At 38.6% G+C, this 23,956-nt stretch overlaps 1 protein-coding gene across 1 annotated transcript in view; it reads left to right on the top strand.

Annotated features, from left to right (window-relative positions):
• LOC144062151 (sushi, von Willebrand factor type A, EGF and pentraxin domain-containing protein 1-like) overlaps positions 1-23,956 on the top strand; it is a 93,033-nt gene that overhangs the window by 41,423 nt on the left and 27,654 nt on the right. Inside the window, exons 16-25 of the mRNA XM_077583187.1 lie at positions 1,017-1,122; positions 1,236-1,312; positions 2,743-2,934; positions 3,112-3,300; positions 4,277-4,462; positions 14,931-15,036; positions 15,150-15,226; positions 16,657-16,848; positions 17,026-17,214; positions 18,169-18,354. Of these exons, the coding sequence (XP_077439313.1) occupies positions 1,017-1,122; positions 1,236-1,312; positions 2,743-2,934; positions 3,112-3,300; positions 4,277-4,462; positions 14,931-15,036; positions 15,150-15,226; positions 16,657-16,848; positions 17,026-17,214; positions 18,169-18,354 (1,500 nt within the window). The remainder of the gene's footprint in view (positions 1-1,016; positions 1,123-1,235; positions 1,313-2,742; positions 2,935-3,111; positions 3,301-4,276; positions 4,463-14,930; positions 15,037-15,149; positions 15,227-16,656; positions 16,849-17,025; positions 17,215-18,168; positions 18,355-23,956) is intronic.

Below are 23,956 nucleotides of genomic sequence, written 5' to 3' on the forward strand. Positions count from 1 at the left end.
TTTTGATGCACTGTACACCTGATGTGTTATAATGCATTTTCTGCAATTACCCAATATATCACTGGGGCATCAACTAAACATAGACATTTTTTTGGGGGGGGGGCTTTATAGTCATAAAAGCCTTAATACACCAGATGGCGCTAGACAGCTAATTATCCTTTTTGGTTGAGCTGACTGAAGTGCTTCCTATGTCCCCATTCTTGTACCAAAACAAGAAAGCATGGTTGGGATCGAGAGCTCAGGCCTGTGAGCGTGTGTGGACGCAGTAACAGTGTGTGCGCACGTGCGCGAATATTCCAATTTGAACGTGTGTGTGTGCGTGCGTGTGTGAATTGGAAAAAGACCAGGCAAACTGTCAGTGCAAGATATGAAGTGTAAAATGACAATATTTTTTTTTGCCCCCGACACCGCCACCCCTAACCCAAAAATGGTGGCAAATCCAGGTCCAGAAAGTAAAAACCCTGACAGTTTGGCTTTAGGCCCTGCTAGCTATTAGCTAGCTCCGTAGCAGGTAAACGAGCACCATGGCAGCTAGCTGTGGCAGGGTTTTTACTTTCTGGACCTCACCTCTGTCCCACAGCGGAAAAAAACACCAAAATAAACAGCAATGAGAAAATCATTTATAAATACTGGTATATTTTGGAATACCAAATAAAATGCTGGAAGTTCTTAACTAGGTCTACAGGATTCCTGATGGCTATGGACTGAAAGTGAATTAATCATCAGATAATGTTGTTTGTTTTATGTGCAGATTTTCATAGTTGAATCGGTATAGTTCCTCAAATCCGTCTCAAAGTGTGGCATTTGTGAGTCAATAGGAATATTATACCATGTTTCTTTCCTTCTGCCCATGAAAATCTAATTATCTGTTGCTAAATTGTTGCTTGTGGATCTTGTTTTGCTCTTTCTTGAGATGTTGGTCAGCCTTTCAGTACGCATTTGGTGCAAAGACAGTCAGGATATTGATTACGATTGTGCCACAGTTGCCGTGGGTAAACTGTTGTTCTTCATTGCAGTGAAACCATGTCCACTTCCTGAAGACACTCCAAATGGCAATTATCGAATTAAAGAGGGTGACGACCTTGTTTCCGGGGCAATTATTAAATACTCTTGTAACCCGGGGTAGGTGGATGAAGACAAATTCCTAAAAACATATTTAATAATTTTGCATGAAGATATTTTTAGGACGATTAATATTATCGTTAACACTCTCCTCTCCTCTCAACTCTTATTAGCTATCAAATGGTGAGTAAGATTGATACCAGGACGTGTTTGGGGAACAAATGGTCCGGCCACGTGCCAACATGTGAACGTAAGTTTTAGTAATTTAGGATCAGCTTGCTTTCGCTGATGATAAGTACAGTACAGGGCAACAGTTTGGACACGCTTCCCTAATGAATGCATTTGCTTTATTCTCATGAGTGGTTACTTTGTAGATTCTCACTGAAGGCATCAAAACTATGTATGAACTCATGTGGAGTTATGTACTTAACAAGAAAAAAGGTGGAATAACTGAAAACATGTTTTATATTATAGATTCATCAAAATAGCCATTCTTTGCTCTGGTTACTTTTTTGCATACTCTTGGCATTCTTACCTTTGGGAACTCCTTAAAGACTGTTGGAAAACCCTTTCAGGTGACTGCCTTTTGAAGCTCATCGAGAGAATGCCAAGAAATGTGCAAAAAAAAAAGTCATCAGCGAAAAGGGTGGCTATTTATTTATATATATTTTTTCACCTTTTTTGTTAAGTACATAACACCAAATGTGTTCGTTAGTTGTCATAGTTGTCGTCATAGTTTTGATGCCTTCAGTGAGAATCTACAATGTAAATAGTAGGGGTGGAAATCTTTGACTGTCTCACGATTCAATTCCGATTTTTGGGCCTGCGATTTGATTCAGAATCGATTATTTTATTAAATTTTTTTCAAAATGATTTAATTGACAATGATTTCTGCTTCAATTTATAGATGTGCAAAGAATTGTCAGGATCTACTCCAGTCTGACTCGCTGACTAGCTAATTAGCGCGCTACTCGCGGCACTTTTATCACTCAAAAGAACGGCTATTCATACAAAACGCTTCAGGAATGTATACAGAGAAGCATCTTAAAAATACTCATCGGCATATGCTCTTCCTACACTGCAAAAAAACAACTTTTATTGGAATAACTTGATTGTGACTTTTTCCTTCTACTCTCTAACGTAGACTTAACAGTGTATCAGAACCACAAAGCCCCTAAGTGGCCAAATTGTGTACAACATGATCAGCGCTCCAAATAAAGGCGCGCACAAACAAGGGCAAGACAGAATAAAATTATTTAAATAAAATTGATTTTGGGACATTTAAAATTGATTCTTATTCAATTCTTATGAGAATCGTTTTTTTAAAGACACCAGTAGTAAATAATCATGAAAATAAAGCAAATGTATTTGAATGAGAAGGTGTGTACAAACTTTTGGCCTGTACTGTACTATGCATGATTAGAGAAAACCTATTTTTGAAGCAAAATGTATTGAATTTATGGAATCTACGAATGTCATAAGAAGCCGAGATGTTCAGATTTTTTTTTTTAAAGCACTTTAGTGTTACAAGTTAAAATTACACATAGGCAACCAAAACAACATAATTTCCAGCAGACAATAAACAATGACATCAAAGTCAAAGATATCTTGTATGTTAAAAATCAGGCACAATTTTGTCTGCCCTTTTGTTGAGCTGGCTAACTTGTTATGTCTGTACAGCTAAGAGATGTCCCCAACCGCCTGAACAGGACGGGATCACAATCGAAGGTTTAAAAGACAATGAAGAGGGCGTCCTTCCTCAAAACTTCATCACATTCAGCTGCAACGATCCTGGGAAGCAACTGATTGGCAGGTCAACAGTAGTATGCGGTCAAGATGGACTTTGGGAGAAGTCGTTCCCATATTGTGAAGGTAACCGTCACACAATATATGTTTATATGGTACAAGTTTATGCATAATTGATTGTGAATGTAACAATCACTCACCAACCGCAACATCAAGCTCATACAATTGATTTTTTATGAACGCTAAGTATGCTGAACCTCTGTATTCATTTCGATAATATTGCTCATCTTTTTTCCCCCCCAGACATTTCTTGTAAAGTTGAAGCGCTTGACCCTCACCTTAGCGTCGACAACGTGCCACCGCGGAATCAAGCAGTACGGATTGGACACAAAATAAGATTCCGCTGCAGTGATGAATATGCTTTGGTTGGATTTGAAGAAAATGAATGTTTGCCAAATGGGCAGTGGCACAAACGTTTCCCAACTTGCACAAGTAAGATCCTATTCCCATATTCAAGAATGCAAAAACCTATCAAATTTTAAGTAACGACACAATGGATCCTTCAAAGTCAGGAAGCGTGGAACTGCCAACGTGAGGTAAAAAAAAATTTCACTGGAGAGTACGTTAGAACGTATTTGCGAGTACTTTGGAGAGTAGTACGGTCCAACATACTCGCAAACACGTTTTAACATACTCACAAGTACGTTCGAACGTACTTGCGAGTACGTTCGAACGTACTTGCGAGTACGTTCGAACGTACTTGTAGGCTAATTGCTACAAACATAGCATTAGTACTGTCACTATCGAATATTTTTAGAATCGATTAATCTATCCATTATTCAATTGATTAACCAACTACTGTTATTATTACTACTTTTACTACTATTACTGTTTACTAACCAGTGATTGGTGTTTCTTTCGTACTTCGTATTCATACAGTCATTAAAAAAAGGGGGATTGATGTTGTACTATGTTACCAGTTCGGTCATTGTTTTCCAAAGTAAAAACAGATGTTTGTAAATGTCGTATTTAGGTTTAACACAGAATATAATCAGTCTTCTTTCATGAAGGATTACAGAAATCAGTGAACAATTACTGCTGGTATGCTGAAATCAGAGCATATTTTCCCATAAGGGTATTAATTGCGCATGTGCGAGTTCGGTTATTAAATCTTGACTTCCTGCCATAATCTGGAAGCCCAACGAGGTTGAATTGAGGCCAGTGCATGAGCGCACTTGCCAAAGCAAAAATCGGGTCCCCATTGTCTACATTGTCATAATTATATTATCAGATTTTGTGCCCCATAATTGATACAGAAATGTGTACAGTTTACTGAACAAACACCCACGAAATCTTTGTTGAAATTTAAACTGTATGGATAATTCACTTCAGTCTTGTATTTGACTACTACTGTACAGTACTATGTCTGATGTCTGATTTACATTTTTTTTTCTTCTCCTGAGAATAGAACTATGCCAGCTCACACATATACCTGCTACTATACGCTTGGACACTTATCTACAAGGCACACAAGCAAGACAAGGACAAAAGTTGACGTTTTCTTGCCACACGCGTAATCAGGTGCTTCAAGGCAAGGCAGAGGTTGAATGTCTTCCAAATGGGCAGTGGAGCGATCCTTTTCCAACTTGTGCAGGTAATATTGCCTTTTTCAATAGCCACGGAATTAACACAAACCAAACTTTTGACATTTGTGCTGTACTCAATGCTTAGGGGTTTCAGATTTTGGTGTACAATTATAGTCTGAGAGAAAAAAAAAATGATTTTTTTTCGGTTATGCATATTGACATAAAAAGAAATCACATCAGCATTCTTTCAAAATGTTTATTTAGTAATTTACTAAGCCCTCGTATGGAAAATGCCCAATATTTGGCTTTTTGTTTTTTATTAATATTAATATCAAATATAAAGCATATGAAGAAGAAAAAAAATCACTGAAAGAGGTGAAATTGCACCCAATTTTCCAAAACATGTTGAAATTCAAAAAGGCACCGTCCAAAAATTCTCAAATTATTATTGTCATTATTATGTGGAAACAATTTTTTATAGTGCACATAAGTGAAAATGTCCAAATATTGGCCCATTGACTCCCATTATGAATAAAAAATAATAATTTTTTTGATGCACTGTACACCTGATGTGTTATAATGCATTTTCTGCAATTACCCAATATATCACTGGGGCATCAACTAAACATAGACATTTTTTTTGGGGGGGGGGGGCTTTATAGTCATAAAAGCCTTAATACACCAGATGGCGCTAGACAGCTAATTATCCTTTTTGGTTGAGCTGACTGAAGTGCTTCCTATGTCCCCATTCTTATACCAAAACAAGAAAGCACGGTTGGGATCGAGAGCTCAGGCCTGTGAGCGTGTGTGGACGCAGTAACAGTGTGTGCGCACGTGCGCGAATATTCCAATTTGAACGTGTGTGTGTGCGTGCGTGTGTGAATTGGAAAAAGACCAGGCAAACTGTCAGTGCAAGATATGAAGTGTAAAATGACAATATTTTTTTTTGCCCCCGACACCGCCACCCCTAACCCAAAAATGGTGGCAAATCCAGGTCCAGAAAGTAAAAACCCTGACAGTTTGGCTTTAGGCCCTGCTAGCTATTAGCTAGCTCCGTAGCAGGTAAACGAGCACCATGGCAGCTAGCTGTGGCAGGGTTTTTACTTTCTGGACCTCACCTCTGTCCCACAGCGGAAAAAAACACCAAAATAAACAGCAATGGTGTTAAATGTTGGTGCCTTCTTGTGCCGTGATGGCGTACTCTCTGGATTTGCTCATTGCCAAAATTCTGTCACCGAGCTTGACAGTTACTTTCATTTTGTATTTTGCCTTGATATTATTTGTTAGCTGTGAAGCTATTGTAAATCACCATGCCGAAAGAAAAGAGAGAAAAAAAAGTGAGTTGAGTGAAAAGTGTATTGTTTTCGTGCAATTCCATTATGGAGTAATGAGGGGAATATTGGGTATAGAATGACTGGCGAGGGAAAAATGATAGTGGTATTACTACTTTCTGAATCTACTGTAAATAAAGATGCACCAGTACACTGACCATCTATAGTTCTCCCAATTCTTCTAGGGGTCCCAAATCTTCTAGGGGGTTTGCGATGTGGGCAGCCACCGTACCTTGATGGCGGGGACACCACATTGTCCTCCCAATTCAGTTACCAACATAATGAGAGGGTGGAGTACATTTGCAAGCAATACTATGTAATGGAAGGGCGAAACTACAAGACCTGCGAGAACGGGGAATGGGTTGGACAGCTGAAATGCCTCAGTAAGTCTCAGATTCACTCAAGGTCAACACGTTCATGCAAATGAATAAATCAAGCTCAAATGATAAATGAACTTGTATGATGACTATGAATGATACCTTTTCTTGCAGAGCCCTGCACCGTGAATGAAGAACTCATGAGCAGACACAACATTCAATTCAAACACTCGCGTGACAAGAAGATATACTCTGAACATAATGATACCATCGAGTTCAGGTGTGGGAGGCGAACAAGACACGACGGCATACTGGGTATGCGACAGACGTGCATCGATGGAGAAATAGAACTGCCCACCTGCGAGTAGCTGTTTTTTTTTGGGGGGTGTCGAGACGGATGAATGTCATAAAATTGAGTCAATAATCATCATCCATTGTCTGCAGTATGTCGGTGCCTTTTCTGCTTATTTCTAATAAAAGGTTATTCGTCTGTTGCATCCACAAGCTAACATGCTACGGACACAGAGCGCTCAGATACATGTAAGGTCTCATACGCATTTACCAAATCCTTCTTTGGGAAAAGGCCTTTCCCAAATTGTTCTCACAAATTCAGATGCAGAAAATTGTCTAAACTGTATTCCCCAAAAATAAAAATGTAAATCACTGTAGCTATTGTGAAAAATCGATAGAAGTTGAGCTATGTTCCATGGTTGCTTTGCTCCATTCCGCCACAAAAAAAAAGCAATGCTTGACTTTTATTACATTTTTAGCACCGTTTTAATATTCTTTGTACCAGAAAAATACCATTTAGGGTCAATGTGGGTCAAGGGCAGCGGTGGGAGGACTAGGTATAAGAAAAAAAAAAGGGAAAAAAAGTAATATTTACGTAATTTTGCTTGGGGAAATAAAAGTATACATCACAAATCACAAACACAAAAATATGCTACAGAAGTAAATGTAACAAAAGTTTTTTTATTTCAAAATAATTTGCTCCCGTGAGGACTTTGGAGTTATATTATTGAACTTGACCTTACCTTAACACAGGACGGGGTTTCTGTGATGTTGCTGGAACGTAGAAGTTTCCATTGATTGATGCATCCATTTTGTGTTTTGTCACATTTCTTTCTGCATCCATCTTGTGTTTGCGAACGGTGAGGTGGTAAATAGTTCTGACCCTATCCAAAACCTTAGGATGTTTCATAACCTCCTAGAAAAGGACAAAAGAAAGGTTTGTACACAACTTCAAAATTTAGAACATCATTGTTTTTTTTAAGAAGACCAGACCTCGGCACGGCATTTGTCTTGCAGGAACAGAGCCAGAAGAAAGCAGGCTTTGGTGAATATGCCGCCAACTTTGTCTGCTACTTTATCTCCTGCTTTCTCTCTCTGTATGTCAGGATCGGGTCTACCAAAGTCTCCACTGAGTTTTCCACAATACACGACCTCCATGGTTTTGTGGTACTGTTGAAGACAGAATGCATAGTAACAGGCGATGAGACATTTTGATTTTCCGTGCTGCACCTGGCAGTAATGAAGATGGTTAGCCTGAGATTTGACATTAAATTGCATAATTTTTTTTAAATTTGCATAAAAAAGTCAAACAATCAAAGTTCACATCGTAATCCACACAGATTTGTTTCCTTTTTTCCTCACTAAAAATGAAATAAAAGGCTCTTGACTTTAAGTGCATATTAATTTGATTGTATTTTGAATTTAAGAAATACGCAGATAAGAAATGTTGCAAATCAGTAATTATGCAGCTTGCCATGGCTGATATTGACTGTGTGAGTGACTAATATTACTGTGGATGCTCAGTTCAACCAACGGTGTAAAATTAGAGCTGTCACTATAAAATCTTTTAAAATCGATTATCCTATTGATTCCTCCATCAAATAATCAACCCCTCGCCACCATCCCCTGAAATTTGAGCTTTAAAAAAAACTAACAAATATTTTTTCTTTCTTTCTTCTTTTGTGTTAATCCTTAAAGTTGAACGCGAGTTGAATTGAGTGAATATTATTATCTTTTGAGCAGGAGCATTATTAAACACCAAAGATTAGCCTATGCTAAACCTTGAGCATTAGCATTAGCGTGCTAGTGTTTACCATTTAAGGTAGACAAACATTAACCATCTTTTAGTTCACAAACATGCACACATTATTATATCAACATTACACGTGTAATTGAGTCTTAAAACTCACTTAAATATGACGCTTTAAGTTCCATAAGTAAATGACTGGAGCTGCCTGTGTTAGCTACAATGAGCTAACTTCCTGCGGTGTGTCAGCAAAAAATGTCCGTGAAAAACATGGACATCATCCTACTTCCAGCAGCGCCTTGAGGAAGACATTTCCAGGTGGACCTATTTTTAAAATCGACTTATCCCATGAATTGGTCGACTTTGTCACAGAAGTGACATATTATCTGAAACTAGCAGCCCCAGAAAAGATTTGAATGGATGCTACAAGAGCAGCAGTTGAAACTTCCTTCAATGGAAGAATGGAAACGTAAAGGGTCACGAGCTAAACTTCTGTGACTCCAACACAGATCAGCACTGTATTTGAACGCTCAGCAAGTGAGATATCTAAAATGCTGATCTACTTTTTTCTTAATAAATAAATAAATAAATAAATAAATAAATAAATAAATACCTCATTTTAAAAAAATAATAATAATTTTATAAGCGATTCGGAAAATGGATAGGTGAAGGGCAATAATAACACGCACACAAATTTAGCCTCAGACGTGTCATTTAAGGTGATCTGATCTGTTTCCTGTGTGTGCGCATATGTTTGCGTATTGGTGATTGTGTGGCTCTCATTACGTCCTCTTCTCTTCCTTTCCTGGAACTGTCAGATTGGAAACAACGGAGGACTTGTGTAAATATATTGTGCAATCACTATTTTGCAATATAATCCATTCCACAGTCTAATCTTTCAACGTACTGATGTCCTACAGTCTACATTTTTAAATGTGTTCGGTCGGCGGTTGAGAGTGAAGAAAACAAAATGAACACAATAACTCAAAGCTGTGTCCTCTTATTGTGGATGCATTCGTTGACCTTTGGGAAATGTCAAGGTAAGACCAAAACTAGCATCTAATAAGATTAGAAATTGATGATGTAATGGTAATGAGCTACTTTTGTTCTCTTTGTGAACATCTTCAGTTGTTCTGTTTGTTAAAGCTTTGAGAAGTTGTGCTTTTAGCAAATCATCGTTTTATTTGCTCAATGTCCCTACCATTGCAGTGAGTAAATGCAAAGTGTCGCTGCCAGCCATTAGCGGAACCAGCTACACACCCGCTCAAGCATCCTTGTTTTCACCTGGTGCCAGGCTAACTGTCACATGTGGAGACGGTTACTGGATTGAAACTCAACAGCAGACCTCAGCAGTATCAACATGCAACGATGATGGACAATGGACCATTCGACCAATATGTCAAGGTAGAGTAAATTTTCATGCTGGTGCTGTCATTACAAATTCTTTGAACTCCAAAAACAAGTTGTGATGATGATGATGATGATGCTCTTGTCTTGGTGACTAAATATCTCCAATGTGTGTTTTTTTTTCCAGAGGTGACCTGTAGTAGGGAAAAGCACTCAAGTGTATGGTGGTGGAATCTCAATCGGGGTGAAGCAACATTTGGTACTACTGTTAGCTACCTCTGTAGAAGTGGATACAAGAGAACAAGCAGCTCCTCACTGCTCAAATGCACCAGAGATGGCTGGATACCAGATCCACCCTGCCAAGGTAACGCCGATGTGCATGATTACAGTACTCATGTCTGTTGTACTAAAAAAATGACCATTCAATTTGATGCTGGTTTTTGAAAGAGAAATTCCATGTTTTTTTTAAGTACTTGGGAAAAAATGCCTTCCCTCTCAGTGCGTTATGTCAGTCTTCACTTTTTGTGCTCCTTCTGTATCAACCACTCAGCTCCCTTCAGCCTCTCTGGTGCAGGCGTCATTTATTCATGGTTGTCAGAGGAGTAATAAAACCTAACTGTATGTAATCAAGAGGGGGAATACATATCGAGTAAATTAAGTGCATCTCTCTCTCTTTTTTTCCTCAGAAATGACATGTGACCGTAGTGATATCCAGAGTGCAAAGCTTGTAAGTGGCAAGCAAACATACACATCGGGTGAATGGGCCCATTTTGAATGCAAAGCTTCCCAAGATTCATTTCATCTATATTGTAATGAAAATGGTTGGGAAGGACATGTGCCTTGTCCAGGTAAGGAATACTAAGATTTAGTTTGTTTTGACTCCATGTGAGAATGTTGAAAAGGCTTTTTTTTTTTAAATCTTCTGAATTGAACAGCAATAATGAGAGTTTCAGCATTGCATAAAACAGTTTCCCATGTTGAGGAAACCCATTCAATGGACACAGGTCAGTTTTTTTTAATCAGCTATTCATTTGACTCGTTCCAGAACCCCAATGTAAACAACTTGACCTCAGCAATGCGGACATTAAAAGCAATAAAAAGGACTATTACAGCAAAAATGAACATGTCCAATACACATGTTCAAATGATCCTGACAGAAATTTCACTGCCACCTGTGATTTGAATGGCTGGACCGGCATTCTGAACTGTTCAGGTAAAAAAAAAAAAAACATGCTCATGAAGGTTAAAAATGTGCTCGGACTACCTTGGATTTTTATCGGATGGGATTCTTCTTTTCGTGGCTACAACAGAGTGTCTGCAACCGGAGGTGCGCCATGGCTTTGTTGTGGGTCCCTTACATGACACAGTCTACTATACGTGCAATCAAGGTTTTAAACTTGCCTCTAAAGGCTGGTGGGGTGTAGCGCAATGCATCGATGGACAGTGGTTTGGACTGCAAGAATGTGTGGGTAAGGGTTAACACCACTCAGTGTTAAGCACCTTTACAAACTTGAACCATAACTCATTTGCTCCCACAAACGTAAAATTACATTCTATTGTAAATATTACCATGGTCCCAAAGACATATGTACATATTTTTAAAAATGTATTTTTATGCTAGACCATACAGAAGGCTTTGATGCAACTTCTGAACTGAAGAGGGATGCTTGAAGAATGGTAGTTATTACAAAAACGGCCAGCAGGTGGTAGCAGAGTATAATACATCAAAAACGGCCAGCAGGTGGCAGCAGAGTATAAGAGATCAACCAGGGCCATGTTGCAAAAAGCTTTCCCCACTGTTTTAAACAGATTTGTGAATAATGATGAAACTTAGCTATATTCTAATTCTAATTGCTGCAAAACGAAAACAGATTTTTTTTTTTCCTAATGAAAGAAGAGACTAATCTTTCCGTGTTTTTATCGCAATAGAACAGGATATCCTGTGGGCCTTGCAAAATCAGTCAAAATCCTGTAGAACAGCCGGCAGCGAAGGGGGTTGCTTCAGTGAAAATGGCTGGGAGTGAATGAGTTAATGACAATAGTGTAAAAGAAAATTGAGAATTAAATTTTTGTATCTGATCCTACCCTAATCTTACCCACATGCATGCCAACATTTATGCAGCTTTTTTACATTTGGTTGCTGTTTTCGTCAATCTAACATTTAAATGTGTTTCTAATGCAGCAAACGATAATTGTGTGGAAATGCCTGTGATTGCTCATGCCACTATCAAACACCAAATTAAGATAAATGGACAAGAAGATAGCCTCCAGATTATGTGCAAGGAGGGATACCAACCTCAGATTGACCGCTTAATGTGTGTGAAAGGAAAATGGGATTCCAATGGATTAGCCTTTGACTCAATCTGCACTTGTGAGTACAAACAAGTCATTTTTTAAGTAGTAAGTAGTAGTAGTTAGTAAAAGTGAACCTACAGCATTTAAAAAAAAAAAAGTTCAATGTTTTTGCTGAAATTTCACAATATAATTGCCTATATGTCCTGCAGTTGTTGCTGGAACCTGCAATCCGCCTACCAAAATTGAGAATGCCGTCATTTGGACTCCATTTCAGAGACAATACTTGCCTGACTCTAAAGTAACTTTCAAGTGCCGCGAGCAATATTTGATGGAAGGAAAAGACACAAGCACATGTCAAAATGGCCACTGGGACATAGAGGACATCAAGTGTATACGTAAGTGAAAGATGAGCATGAAATCAAAAAAAGAGATCATCCATAACTAATTGGTAGGCACTTTTTAGGGTTTCCATTGTCCGAAGACTTGTACAAAGTGCTATTTTTTTCACACTTGAGAATATCCTTCACTTCAAGTGCTGCATTGTTCCGACTTAAATTGCATCACACTGCCAAAAAATACAGTGCAAAGTGTACACTTTTTAGACATTCATTCATCTAAATTCTCAAGAGAATAATAGGCTGTCAACTTTTAACACCGCACCAAGCAAGCAAGCTCTAACTTGATGTTATCTTTCTTGTGTTTTCAGCATACTGCTCCAAGCCCAAACATGCGGAACTAATCATGACCTTCACTGACAATAAAGAAAAATATGTCAATGGTGACGTCGTAGAGTATAACTGTATCAACCCAGGTGGAAAAAGTGGAGGTTCTGCAACTTGTTTAAATGGCATGTGGAGTGAACCAATTAAATGTGAAGGTAAGGAGAACGCGTGAGTGACTTCTCCATCAGCAATTATAGTTTGGGAGGCATATGCATCACTTAAATTGTTGTTCTTTTGAAGTACAAAGTAAACACCAATCACTGGTTAATAAACACAGGGATGTGATTTTTCCGCTAATTCGCGGAATTCCGCTTTTTTTTTATCTCCCCCCCAAAAAAAAAAATTCTGATTTTATTTTTTTTTTTTTTTTTAGTAGTTCATTGTGTATGCACATGACTCCGACAGATAACATCTTCTTCTATAACAAAGACATTTGTGGTATGCTCTAATATGAGTTACTTTTCATTTGGTCATGATACAATTATTTGTTCATGAAATTTGAACTCTTCAACATTATTTATGTGTTAACTCACATTAGTTAGATATGATGATATTCTCAGTGATAGTTTTTAAAAGCAAAGGCAGTCCAATGTTTTTGAATGTGACTGATTTTGAGTTGACTAAAACTGCCATTTTATATGGGATAGTTTAATATACATTGAAAATTTATGCTGTTGTTTTGTCTATTTCTTTGTCATGTGAGTGCATTGAAAGTACTTAAAAACACGGAAAACCCATGAGCTACGGGGGGCTACGCCCCCCTTGTCCCCCCCTGGACCTAGCTGGGTGCCAGCGGCCCCCAGACCCCCGGCTAAATTTTCAGATAATTTCACTTTGGTCAAATCACATCCCTGTAAACAGTAATCAGGGAAAATGCTTTTGTAACTTTATTGCAAAATTTAAATGAATCAGATTAGTCGATTAAATAATCGGTTGATTAATCGATTGTAAAAATATTCGATAGTGAAAGCAATAATTGTAACTAAGTACAGCGTGTGGAGGTGACACTGTGGGTGACAGTGGCTGATTTAGAAACATCCCTTTATTTTAGATAGCTGACAATACTTGAAGATAACCAACATTAACGTTAGCAAAATGATCATGAACATGAACTAAGATTCAGCTAGCATGTAGTAGAGTAGCCTTTCTTCATGATTAATAAAATCTCAGTAATAAATGATAAACATAAATCAAACCTGGCTTTATATATATATTTTTTCTTCTCTTTCTTTTTTTCCCTTTTTTTTCCCCTCTCCGAGAAAAAAAAAACTGGCTTTATAAAATGAAGCCTAAAACAAAAACACTTTATGGTGTAAAGTGACATCAATTTAGGTACAGGTTGTCCCTGAAGTTTACCCACGGGTTGATTTACGAAATTCTTGTGTAAATAGAATTTGTTCTCATTCCGGGATTGCTTAGTACACAAGTCCATTTTACGATGGACTTAGCACTCTTTCAGGCATGGATCCAGGATTTTTTTTTGCTCTGCTTGGGAAAAAAAAAGGGGGGCTCGACCGATAGAGGGACTGAGATAATCATTTATAAATACTGGTATATTTTGGAATACCAAATAAAATGCTGGAAGTTCTTAACTAGGTCTACAGGATTCCTGATGGCTATGGACTGAAAGTGAATTAATCATCAGATAATGTTGTTTGTTTTATGTGCAGATTTTCATAGTTGAATCGGTATAGTTCCTCAAATCCGTCTCAAAGTGTGGCATTTGTGAGTCAATAGGAATATTATACCATGCGTGCGCGAATATTCCAATTTGAACGTGTGTGTGTGCGTGCGTGTGTGAATTGGAAAAAGACCAGGCAAACTGTCAGTGCAAGATATGAAGTGTAAAATGACAATATTTTTTTTTGCCCCCGACACCGCCACCCCTAACCCAAAAATGGTGGCAAATCCAGGTCCAGAAAGTAAAAACCCTGACAGTTTGGCTTTAGGCCCTGCTAGCTATTAGCTAGCTCCGTAGCAGGTAAACGAGCACCATGGCAGCTAGCTGTGGCAGGGTTTTTACTTTCTGGACCTCACCTCTGTCCCACAGCGGAAAAAAACACCAAAATAAACAGCAATGAGAAAATCATTTATAAATACTGGTATATTTTGGAATACCAAATAAAATGCTGGAAGTTCTTAACTAGGTCTACAGGATTCCTGATGGCTATGGACTGAAAGTGAATTAATCATCAGATAATGTTGTTTGTTTTATGTGCAGATTTTCATAGTTGAATCGGTATAGTTCCTCAAATCCGTCTCAAAGTGTGGCATTTGTGAGTCAATAGGAATATTATACCATGTTTCTTTCCTTCTGCCCATGAAAATCTAATTATCTGTTGCTAAATTGTTGCTTGTGGATCTTGTTTTGCTCTTTCTTGAGATGTTGGTCAGCCTTTCAGTACGCATTTGGTGCAAAGACAGTCAGGATATTGATTACGATTGTGCCACAGTTGCCGTGGGTAAACTGTTGTTCTTCATTGCAGTGAAACCATGTCCACTTCCTGAAGACACTCCAAATGGCAATTATCAAATTAAAGAGGGTGACGACCTTGTTTTCGGGGCAATTATTAAATACTTTTGCAACCCGGGGTAGGTGGATGAAGACAAATTCATAAAAACATATTTAATAATTTTGCATGAAGATATTTTTAGGACGATTAATATTATCGTTAACACTCTCCTCTCCTCTCAACTCTTTTTAGCTATCAAATGGTGAGTAAGATTGATACCAGGACGTGTTTGGGGAACAAATGGTCCGGCCACGTGCCAACATGTGAACGTAAGTTTTAGTAATTTAGCATCAGCTTGCTTTCGCTGATGATAAGTACAGTACAGGGCAACAGTTTGGACACGCTTCCCTAATGAATGCATTTGCTTTATTCTCATGAGTGGTTACTTTGTAGATTCTCACTGAAGGCATCAAAACTATGTATGAACTCATGTGGAGTTATGTACTTAACAAGAAAAAAGGTGGAATAACTGAAAACATGTTTTATATTATAGATTCATCAAAATAGCCATTCTTTGCTCTGGTTACTTTTTTGCATACTCTTGGCATTCTTACCTTTGGGAACTCCTTAAAGACTGTTGGAAAACCCTTTCAGGTGACTGCCTTTTGAAGCTCATCGAGAGAATGCCAAGAAATGTGCAAAAAAAAAAGTCATCAGCGAAAAGGGTGGCTATTTATTTATATATATTTTTTCACCTTTTTTGTTAAGTACATAACACCAAATGTGTTCGTTAGTTGTCATAGTTGTCGTCATAGTTTTGATGCCTTCAGTGAGAATCTACAATGTAAATAGTAGGGGTGGAAATCTTTGACTGTCTCACGATTCAATTCCGATTTTTGGGCCTGCGATTTGATTCAGAATCGATTATTTTATTTTATTTTTTTCAAAATGATTTAATTGACAATGATTTCTGCTTCAATTTATAGATGTGCAAAGAATTGTCAGGATCTACTCCAGTCTGACTCGCTGACTAGCTAATTAGCGCGCTACTCGCGGCACTTTTATCACTCAAAAGAACGGCTATTCATACAAAACGCTTCAGGAATGTACACAGAGAAGCATCTTAAAAATACTCATCGGCATATGCTCTTCCTACACTGCAAAAAAACAACTTTTATTGGAATAACTTGATTGTGACTTTTTCCTTCTACTCTCTAACGTAGACTTAACAGTGTATCAGAACCACAAAGCCCCTAAGTGGCCAAATTGTGTACAACATGATCAGCGCTCCAAATAAAGGCGCGCACAAACAAGGGCAAGACAGAATAAAATTATTTAAATAAAATTGATTTTGGGACATTTAAAATTGATTCTTATTCAATTCTTATGAGAATCGTTTTTTTAAAGACACCAGTAGTAAATAATCATGAAAATAAAGCAAATGTATTTGAATGAGAAGGTGTGTACAAACTTTTGGCCTGTACTGTACTATGCATGATTAGAGAAAACCTATTTTTGAAGCAAAATGTATTGAATTTATGGAATCTACGAATGTCATAAGAAGCCGAGATATTCAGATTTTTTTTTTTAAAGCACTTTAGTGTTACAAGTTAAAATTACACATAGGCAACCAAAACAACATAATTTCCAGCAGACAATAAACAATGACATCAAAGTCAAAGATATCTTGTATGTTAAAAATCAGGCACAATTTTGTCTGCCCTTTTGTTGAGCTGGCTAACTTGTTATGTCTGTACAGCTAAGAGATGTCCCCAACCGCCTGAACAGGACGGGATCACAATCGAAGGTTTAAAAGACAATGAAGAGGGCGTCCTTCCTCAAAACTTCATCACATTCAGCTGCAACGATCCTGGGAAGCAACTGATTGGCAGGTCAACAGTAGTATGCGGTCAAGATGGACTTTGGGAGAAGTCGTTCCCATATTGTGAAGGTAACCGTCACACAATATATGTTTATATGGTACAAGTTTATGCATAATTGATTGTGAATGTAACAATCACTCACCAACCGCAACATCAAGCTCATACAATTGATTTTTTATGAACGCTAAGTATGCTGAACCTCTGTATTCATTTCGATAATATTGCTCATCTTTTTTCCCCCCCAGACATTTCTTGTAAAGTTGAAGCGCTTGACCCTCACCTTAGCGTCGACAACGTGCCACCGCGGAATCAAGCAGTACGGATTGGACACAAAATAAGATTCCGCTGCAGTGATGAATATGCTTTGGTTGGATTTGAAGAAAATGAATGTTTGCCAAATGGGCAGTGGGACAAACTTTTCCCAACTTGCACAAGTAAGGTCCTATTCCCATATTCAAGAATGCAAAAACCTATCAAATTTTAAGTAACGACACAATGGATCCTTCAAAGTCAGGAAGCGTGGAACTGCCAACGTGAGGTAAAAATTAATTTCACTGGAGAGTACGTTAGAACGTATTTGCGAGTACTTTGGAGAGTAGTACGGTCCAACATACTCGCAAACACGTTTTAACATACTCACAAGTACGTTCGAACGTACTTGCGAGTACGTTCGAACGTACTTGTAGGCTAATTGCTACAAACATAGCATTAGTACTGTCACAATCGAATATTTTTAGAATCGATTAATCTATCCATTATTCAATTGATTAACCAACTACTGTTATTATTACTACTTTTACTACTATTACTGTTTACTAACCAGTGATTGGTGTTTCTTTCGTACTTCGTATTCATACAGTCATTAAAAAAAGGGGGATTGATGTTGTACTATGTTACCAGTTCGGTCATTGTTTTCCAAAGTAAAAACAGATGTTTGTAAATGTCGTATTTAGGTTTAACACAGAATATAATCAGTCTTCTTTCATGAAGGATTACAGAAATCAGTGAACAATTACTGCTGGTATGCTGAAATCAGAGCATATTTTCCCATAAGGGTATTAATTGCGCATGTGCGAGTTCGGTTATTAAATCTTGACTTCCTGCCATAATCTGGAAGCCCAACGAGGTTGAATTGAGGCCAGTGCATGAGCGCACTTGCCAAAGCAAAAATCGGGTCCCCATTGTCTACATTGTCATAATTATATTATCAGATTTTGTGCCCCATAATTGATACAGAAATGTGTACAGTTTACTGAACAAACACCCACGAAATCTTTGTTGAAATTTAAACTGTATGGATAATTCACTTCAGTCTTGTATTTGACTACTACTGTACAGTACTATGTCTGAAGTCTGATTTACATTTTTTTTTCTTCTCCTGAGAATAGAACTATGCCAGCTCACACATATACCTGCTACTATACGCTTGGACACTTATCTACAAGGCACACAAGCAAGACAAGGACAAAAGTTGACGTTTTCTTGCCACACGCGTAATCAGGTGCTTCAAGGCAAGGCAGAGGTTGAATGTCTTCCAAATGGGCAGTGGAGCAATCCTTTTCCAACTTGTGCAGGTAATATTGCCTTTTTCAATAGCCACGGAATTAACACAAACCAAACTTTTGACATTTGTGCTGTACTCAATGCTTAGGGGTTTCAGATTTTGGTGTACAATTATAGTCTGAGAGAAAAAAAAATGATTTTTTTCGGTTATGCATATTGACATAAAAAGAAATCACATCAGCATTCTTTCAAAATGTTTATTTAGTAATTTACTAAGCCCTCGTATGGAAAATGCCCAATATTTGGCTTTTTGTTTTTTATTAATATTAATATCAAATATAAAGCATATGAAGAAGAAAAAAAATCACTGAAAGAGCTGAAATTGCACCCAATTTTCCAAAACATGTTGAAATTCAAAAAGGCACCGTTCAAAAATTCTCAAATTATTATTGTCATTATTATGTGGAAACAATTTTTTATAGTGCACATAAGTGAAAATGTCCAAATATTGGCCCATTGACTCCCATTATGAATAAAAAATAATAATTTTTTTGATGCACTGTACACCTGATGTGTTATAATGCATTTTCTGCAATTACCCAATATATCACTGGGGCATCAACTAAACATAGACATTTTTTTGGGGGGGGGGCTTTATAGTCATAAAAGCCTTAATACACCAGATGGCGCTAGACAGCTAATTATCCTTTTTGGTTGAGCTGACTGAAGTGCTTCCTATGTCCCCATTCTTGTACCAAAACAAGAAAGCATGGTTGGGATCGAGAGCTCAGGCCTGTGAGCGTGTGTGGACGCAGTAACAGTGTGTGCGCACGTGCGCGAATATTCCAATTTGAACGTGTGTGTGTGCGTGCGTGTGTGAATTGGAAAAAGACCAGGCAAACTGTCAGTGCAAGATATGAAGTGTAAAATGACAATATTTTTTTTTGCCCCCGACACCGCCACCCCTAACCCAAAAATGGTGGCAAATCCAGGTCCAGAAAGTAAAAACCCTGACAGTTTGGCTTTAGGCCCTGCTAGCTATTAGCTAGCTCCGTAGCAGGTAAACGAGCACCATGGCAGCTAGCTGTGGCAGGGTTTTTACTTTCTGGACCTCACCTCTGTCCCACAGCGGAAAAAAACACCAAAATAAACAGCAATGGTGTTAAATGTTGGTGCCTTCTTGTGCCGTGATGGCGTACTCTCTGGATTTGCTCATTGCCAAAATTCTGTCACCGAGCTTGACAGTTACTTTCATTTTGTATTTTGCCTTGATATTATTTGTTAGCTGTGAAGCTATTGTAAATCACCATGCCGAAAGAAAAGAGAGAAAAAAAAGTGAGTTGAGTGAAAAGTGTATTGTTTTCGTGCAATTCCATTATGGAGTAATGAGGGGAATATTGGGTATAGAATGACTGGCGAGGGAAAAATGATAGTGGTATTACTACTTTCTGAATCTACTGTAAATAAAGATGCACCAGTACACTGACCATCTATAGTTCTCCCAATTCTTCTAGGGGGTTTGCGATGTGGGCAGCCACCGTACCTTGATGGCGGGGACACCACATCGTCCTCCCAATTCAGTTACCAACATAATGAGAGGGTGGAGTACATTTGCAAGCAATACTATGTAATGGAAGGGCGAAACTACAAGACCTGCGAGAACGGGGAATGGGTTGGACAGCTGAAATGCCTCAGTAAGTCTCAAATTCACTCAAGGTCAACACGTTCATGCAAATGAATAAATCAAGCTCAAATGATAAATGAACTTGTATGATGACTATGAATGATACCTTTTCTTGCAGAGCCCTGCACCGTGAATAAAGAACTCATGAGCAGACACAACATTCAATTCAAATACTTGCGTGACGATAAGATATACTCTGAACATGATGATGCCATCGAGTTCAAGTGTGTGTGGCGAACAAGACACGACGGCATACTGGATATGCGACAGAAGTGCATCGATGGAGAAATAGAACTGCCCACCTGCCAGTAGCTGTTTTTTTGGGGGGGTGTCGAGACGGATGAATGTCATAAAATTGAGTCAATAATCATCATCCATTGTCTGCAGTATGTCGGTGCCTTTTCTGCTTATTTCTAATAAAAGGTTATTCGTCTGTTGCATCCACAAGCTAACATGCTACGGACACAGAGCGCTCAGATACATGTAAGGTCTCATACGCATTTACCAAATCCTTCTTTGGGAAAAGGCCTTTCCCAAATTGTTCTCACAAATTCAGATGCAGAAAATTGTCTAAACTGTATTCCCCAAAAATAAAAATTTAAATCACTGTAGCTATTGTGATAAATCGAGGAAGTTGAGCTATGTTCCATGGTTGCTTTGCTCCATTCCGCCACAAAAAAAAAGCAATGCTTGACTTTTATTACATTTTTGGCACCGTTTTAATATTCTTTGTACCAGAAAAATACCATTTAGGGTCAATGTGGGTCAAGGGCAGCGGTGGGAGGACTAGGTATAAGAAAAAAAAAGGGAAAAAAAGCAATATTTACGTAATTTTGCTTGGGGAAATAAAAGTATACATCACAAATCACAAACACAAAAATATGCTACAGAAGTAAATGTAACAAAAGTTTTTTTATTTCAAAATAATTTGCTCCCGTGAGGACTTTGGAGTTATATTATTGAACTTGACCTTACCTTAACACAGGACGGGGTTTCTGTGATGTTGCTGGGACGTAGAAGTTTCCATTGATTGATGCATCCATCTTGTGTTTTGTCACATTTCTTTCTGCATCCATCTTGTGTTTGCGAACGGTGAGGTGGTAAATAGTTCTGACCCTATCCAAAACCTTAGGATGTTTCATAACCTCCTAGAAAAGGACAAAATAAAGGTTTGTACACAACTTCAAAATTTAGAACATCATTGTTTTTTTTAAGAAGACCAGACCTCGGCACGGCATTTGTCTTGCAGGAACAGAGCCAGAAGAAAGCAGGCTTTGGTGAATATGCCGCCAACTTTCTCTGCTACTTTATCTCCTGCTTTCTCTCTGTATCTCAGGATCGGGTCTACCAAAGTCTCCACTGAGTTTTCCACAATACACGACCTCCATGGTTTTGTGGTACTGTTGAAGACAGAATGCATAGTAACAGGCGATGAGACATTTTGATTTTCCGTGCGGCACCTGGCAGTAATGAAGATGGTTAGCCTGAGATTTGACATTAAATTGCATAATTTTTTTTAAATTTGCATAAAAAAGTCAAACAATCAAAGTTCACATCGTAATCCACACAGATTTTTTTCCATTTTTCCTCACTAAAAATGAAATAAAAGGCTCTTGACTTTAAGTGCATATTAATTTGATTGTATTTTGAATTTAAGAAATATGCAGATAAGAAATGTTGCAAATCAGTAATTATGCAGCTTGCCATGGCTGATATTGACTGTGTGAGTGACTAATATTACTGTGGATGATCAGTTCGACCAACGGTGTAAAATTAGCTGTCACTATAAAATCTTTTAAAATCGATTATCCTATTGATTCCTCCATCAAATAATCAACCCCTCGCCACCATCCCCTGAAATTTGAGCTTTAAAAAAAACTAACAAATATTTTTTCTTTCTTTCTTCTTTTGTGTTAATCCTTAAAGTTGAACGCGAGTTGAATTGAGTGAATATTATTATCTTTTGAGCAGGAGCATTATTAAACACCAAAGATTAGCCTATGCTAAACCTTGAGCATTAGCATTAGCGTGCTAGTGTTTACCATTTAAGGTAGACAAACATTAACCATCTTTTAGTTCACAAACATGCTGTTGGGTCTGATATTACAGATCCCCTTAGTTACCGACCGTGCACAAAGGAAAAACGAGGCAGAGGCTGTGCTTTGTTTCAATGCAACCGCGGCTGGGGAGAGAAGGGGAGACGTGAGACGTTAACTCACGCTCGGCTCTCCACAGTGTCAACATAATCCTCTACGCGTAGTAAGTTATATTGATACATCTGGGCCACGAACATACGGGCGACTAACCTCTTAGACATTGGGACAATACAGCAGGAACAAATAACACATAATAAGATAAACATTATAATGATCACAAGGAAGGGGCCCAAAATTTTAAGGAGAACCTGGGACCAGGAGCCAGAGAATAACCAGTCTAACCAGCCAGGGGTAACCTGGTCTTCACGTGCCATGGTATCCCTAAGGTTCTTCTTCTTTTTGACAAGAATCAGGGGGTAATCCCTTATCTGAGTTTGGTGACCTTTTTGCAGTGACTCTGGTGGATCCACGTCTCTCTCTCAGCGATTTTGAGAGCGGTGGGTGTGGTCAGGAGAACAACGAATGGGCCGTCCCAGCGTGGGCTCGACCATGTTTTCCTTTTTATCACCTTCACCAACACCAGGTCACCCGGGGTCACCGTCTCCTGTGCAGGGGGAAGAGAGGTAGAGGGCAGATCATTTGCTCTTGACACAGTCCGTTCTTTAAACAAGTCACATAACCATTTAGTCAGTGGATCTGCCTCTCCTGTTTTGTCTGACCATGGCTGATTTTCCCATAAGGGGAGCACAAAGGGTCTGCCTGTTACTGCCTCAAAGGGCGTGATCCCTTGTGGGTTTGGCGTTATTCTCATGTAAGTTTTTACTAGAGATAAACACTCAGGCCATGGTTTTTTGGTTTCTTCCATGGTCTTTTTGAGTCTTAGTTTAATAGTACCGTTGGTCCGTTCAACTAAGCCTGCGCTCTGTGGATGGTATGTGGTGGTGTATGGGTGTTTACAAATAGCTTTAGCTACTGTGAGGGCGTTTGGATGTTTTGAAGGAACAAGTTCAACCCATTTAGTTAGTGAGTCTACTAACACTAAACAGTACTTGTGCTGACCACTTCTGTGTAGTTCAATAAAGTCCATGTGTAAAACTTCAAATGGGTAGGAGCCCACTGGGCATTTCCCTCTCTGTGGTCTTAAGTTTCCCTGAGCATTGTGACGACAACACACCATACATGACCTACAAAAAGTTTTAAAATAGGTTTGTAAGCCCTGTGGTATTGTCATTGTCTGTTCTACCATAGATATCATCCCTCCTGTTGAGACATGGGACTTCCCATGACTCAATGTGGCTACTGCGTGGAACAGACTGCGGGGGATGACTGGTCGGTCTTCTTTGTGGTAGAGGCCTTCTGGGGTGAGTTCAATGTTCATCATTTTCCATAGTGTTTTTTCTTTGTCTGGAGCGTTGTTTTGCATGTCAATTAGTACTTGTTTTGGAATGTTGTTGTGTTGTTGTGTTTCTTTGTGGTTGGCGAGCATGACGATCTTTGTTTTGACTTGGCCTGCTTGTTTGGCTGCCAAATCTGCTTTAGCATTTCCTACAGAAACGGCGTCTTTTGCTAAGGTGTGAGCTTTGCATTTGCATACTGCTATTTTGGAGGGTAGCAGTACAGCGGCCAAAAGGTCAGTGAGTAATTTGGCGTGTTGAACAGGTTTTCCTGTTGATGTTTTCATTCCTCGTCGAGCCCACATGGCGGCAAAGATGTGCAATGTCGAGTGGGCATATTGGCTGTCGGTCCAAATTGTTACTGCTTTGTCTTTGAATAATTTACATGCTTCTGTTAGCGCGATGAGTTCTGCTGCTTGTGCTGACAGATTTCCTATTAATCATCCGCTCTTCAGTGTCTTTTGTTGTGTGACCACAGCATAGCCTGTGTTGGTGTTGC

The sequence above is a fragment of the Vanacampus margaritifer genome, chromosome 13, assembly GCF_051991255.1.
Source record: "Vanacampus margaritifer isolate UIUO_Vmar chromosome 13, RoL_Vmar_1.0, whole genome shotgun sequence".
Lineage (NCBI taxonomy): Eukaryota > Metazoa > Chordata > Actinopteri > Syngnathiformes > Syngnathidae > Vanacampus > Vanacampus margaritifer.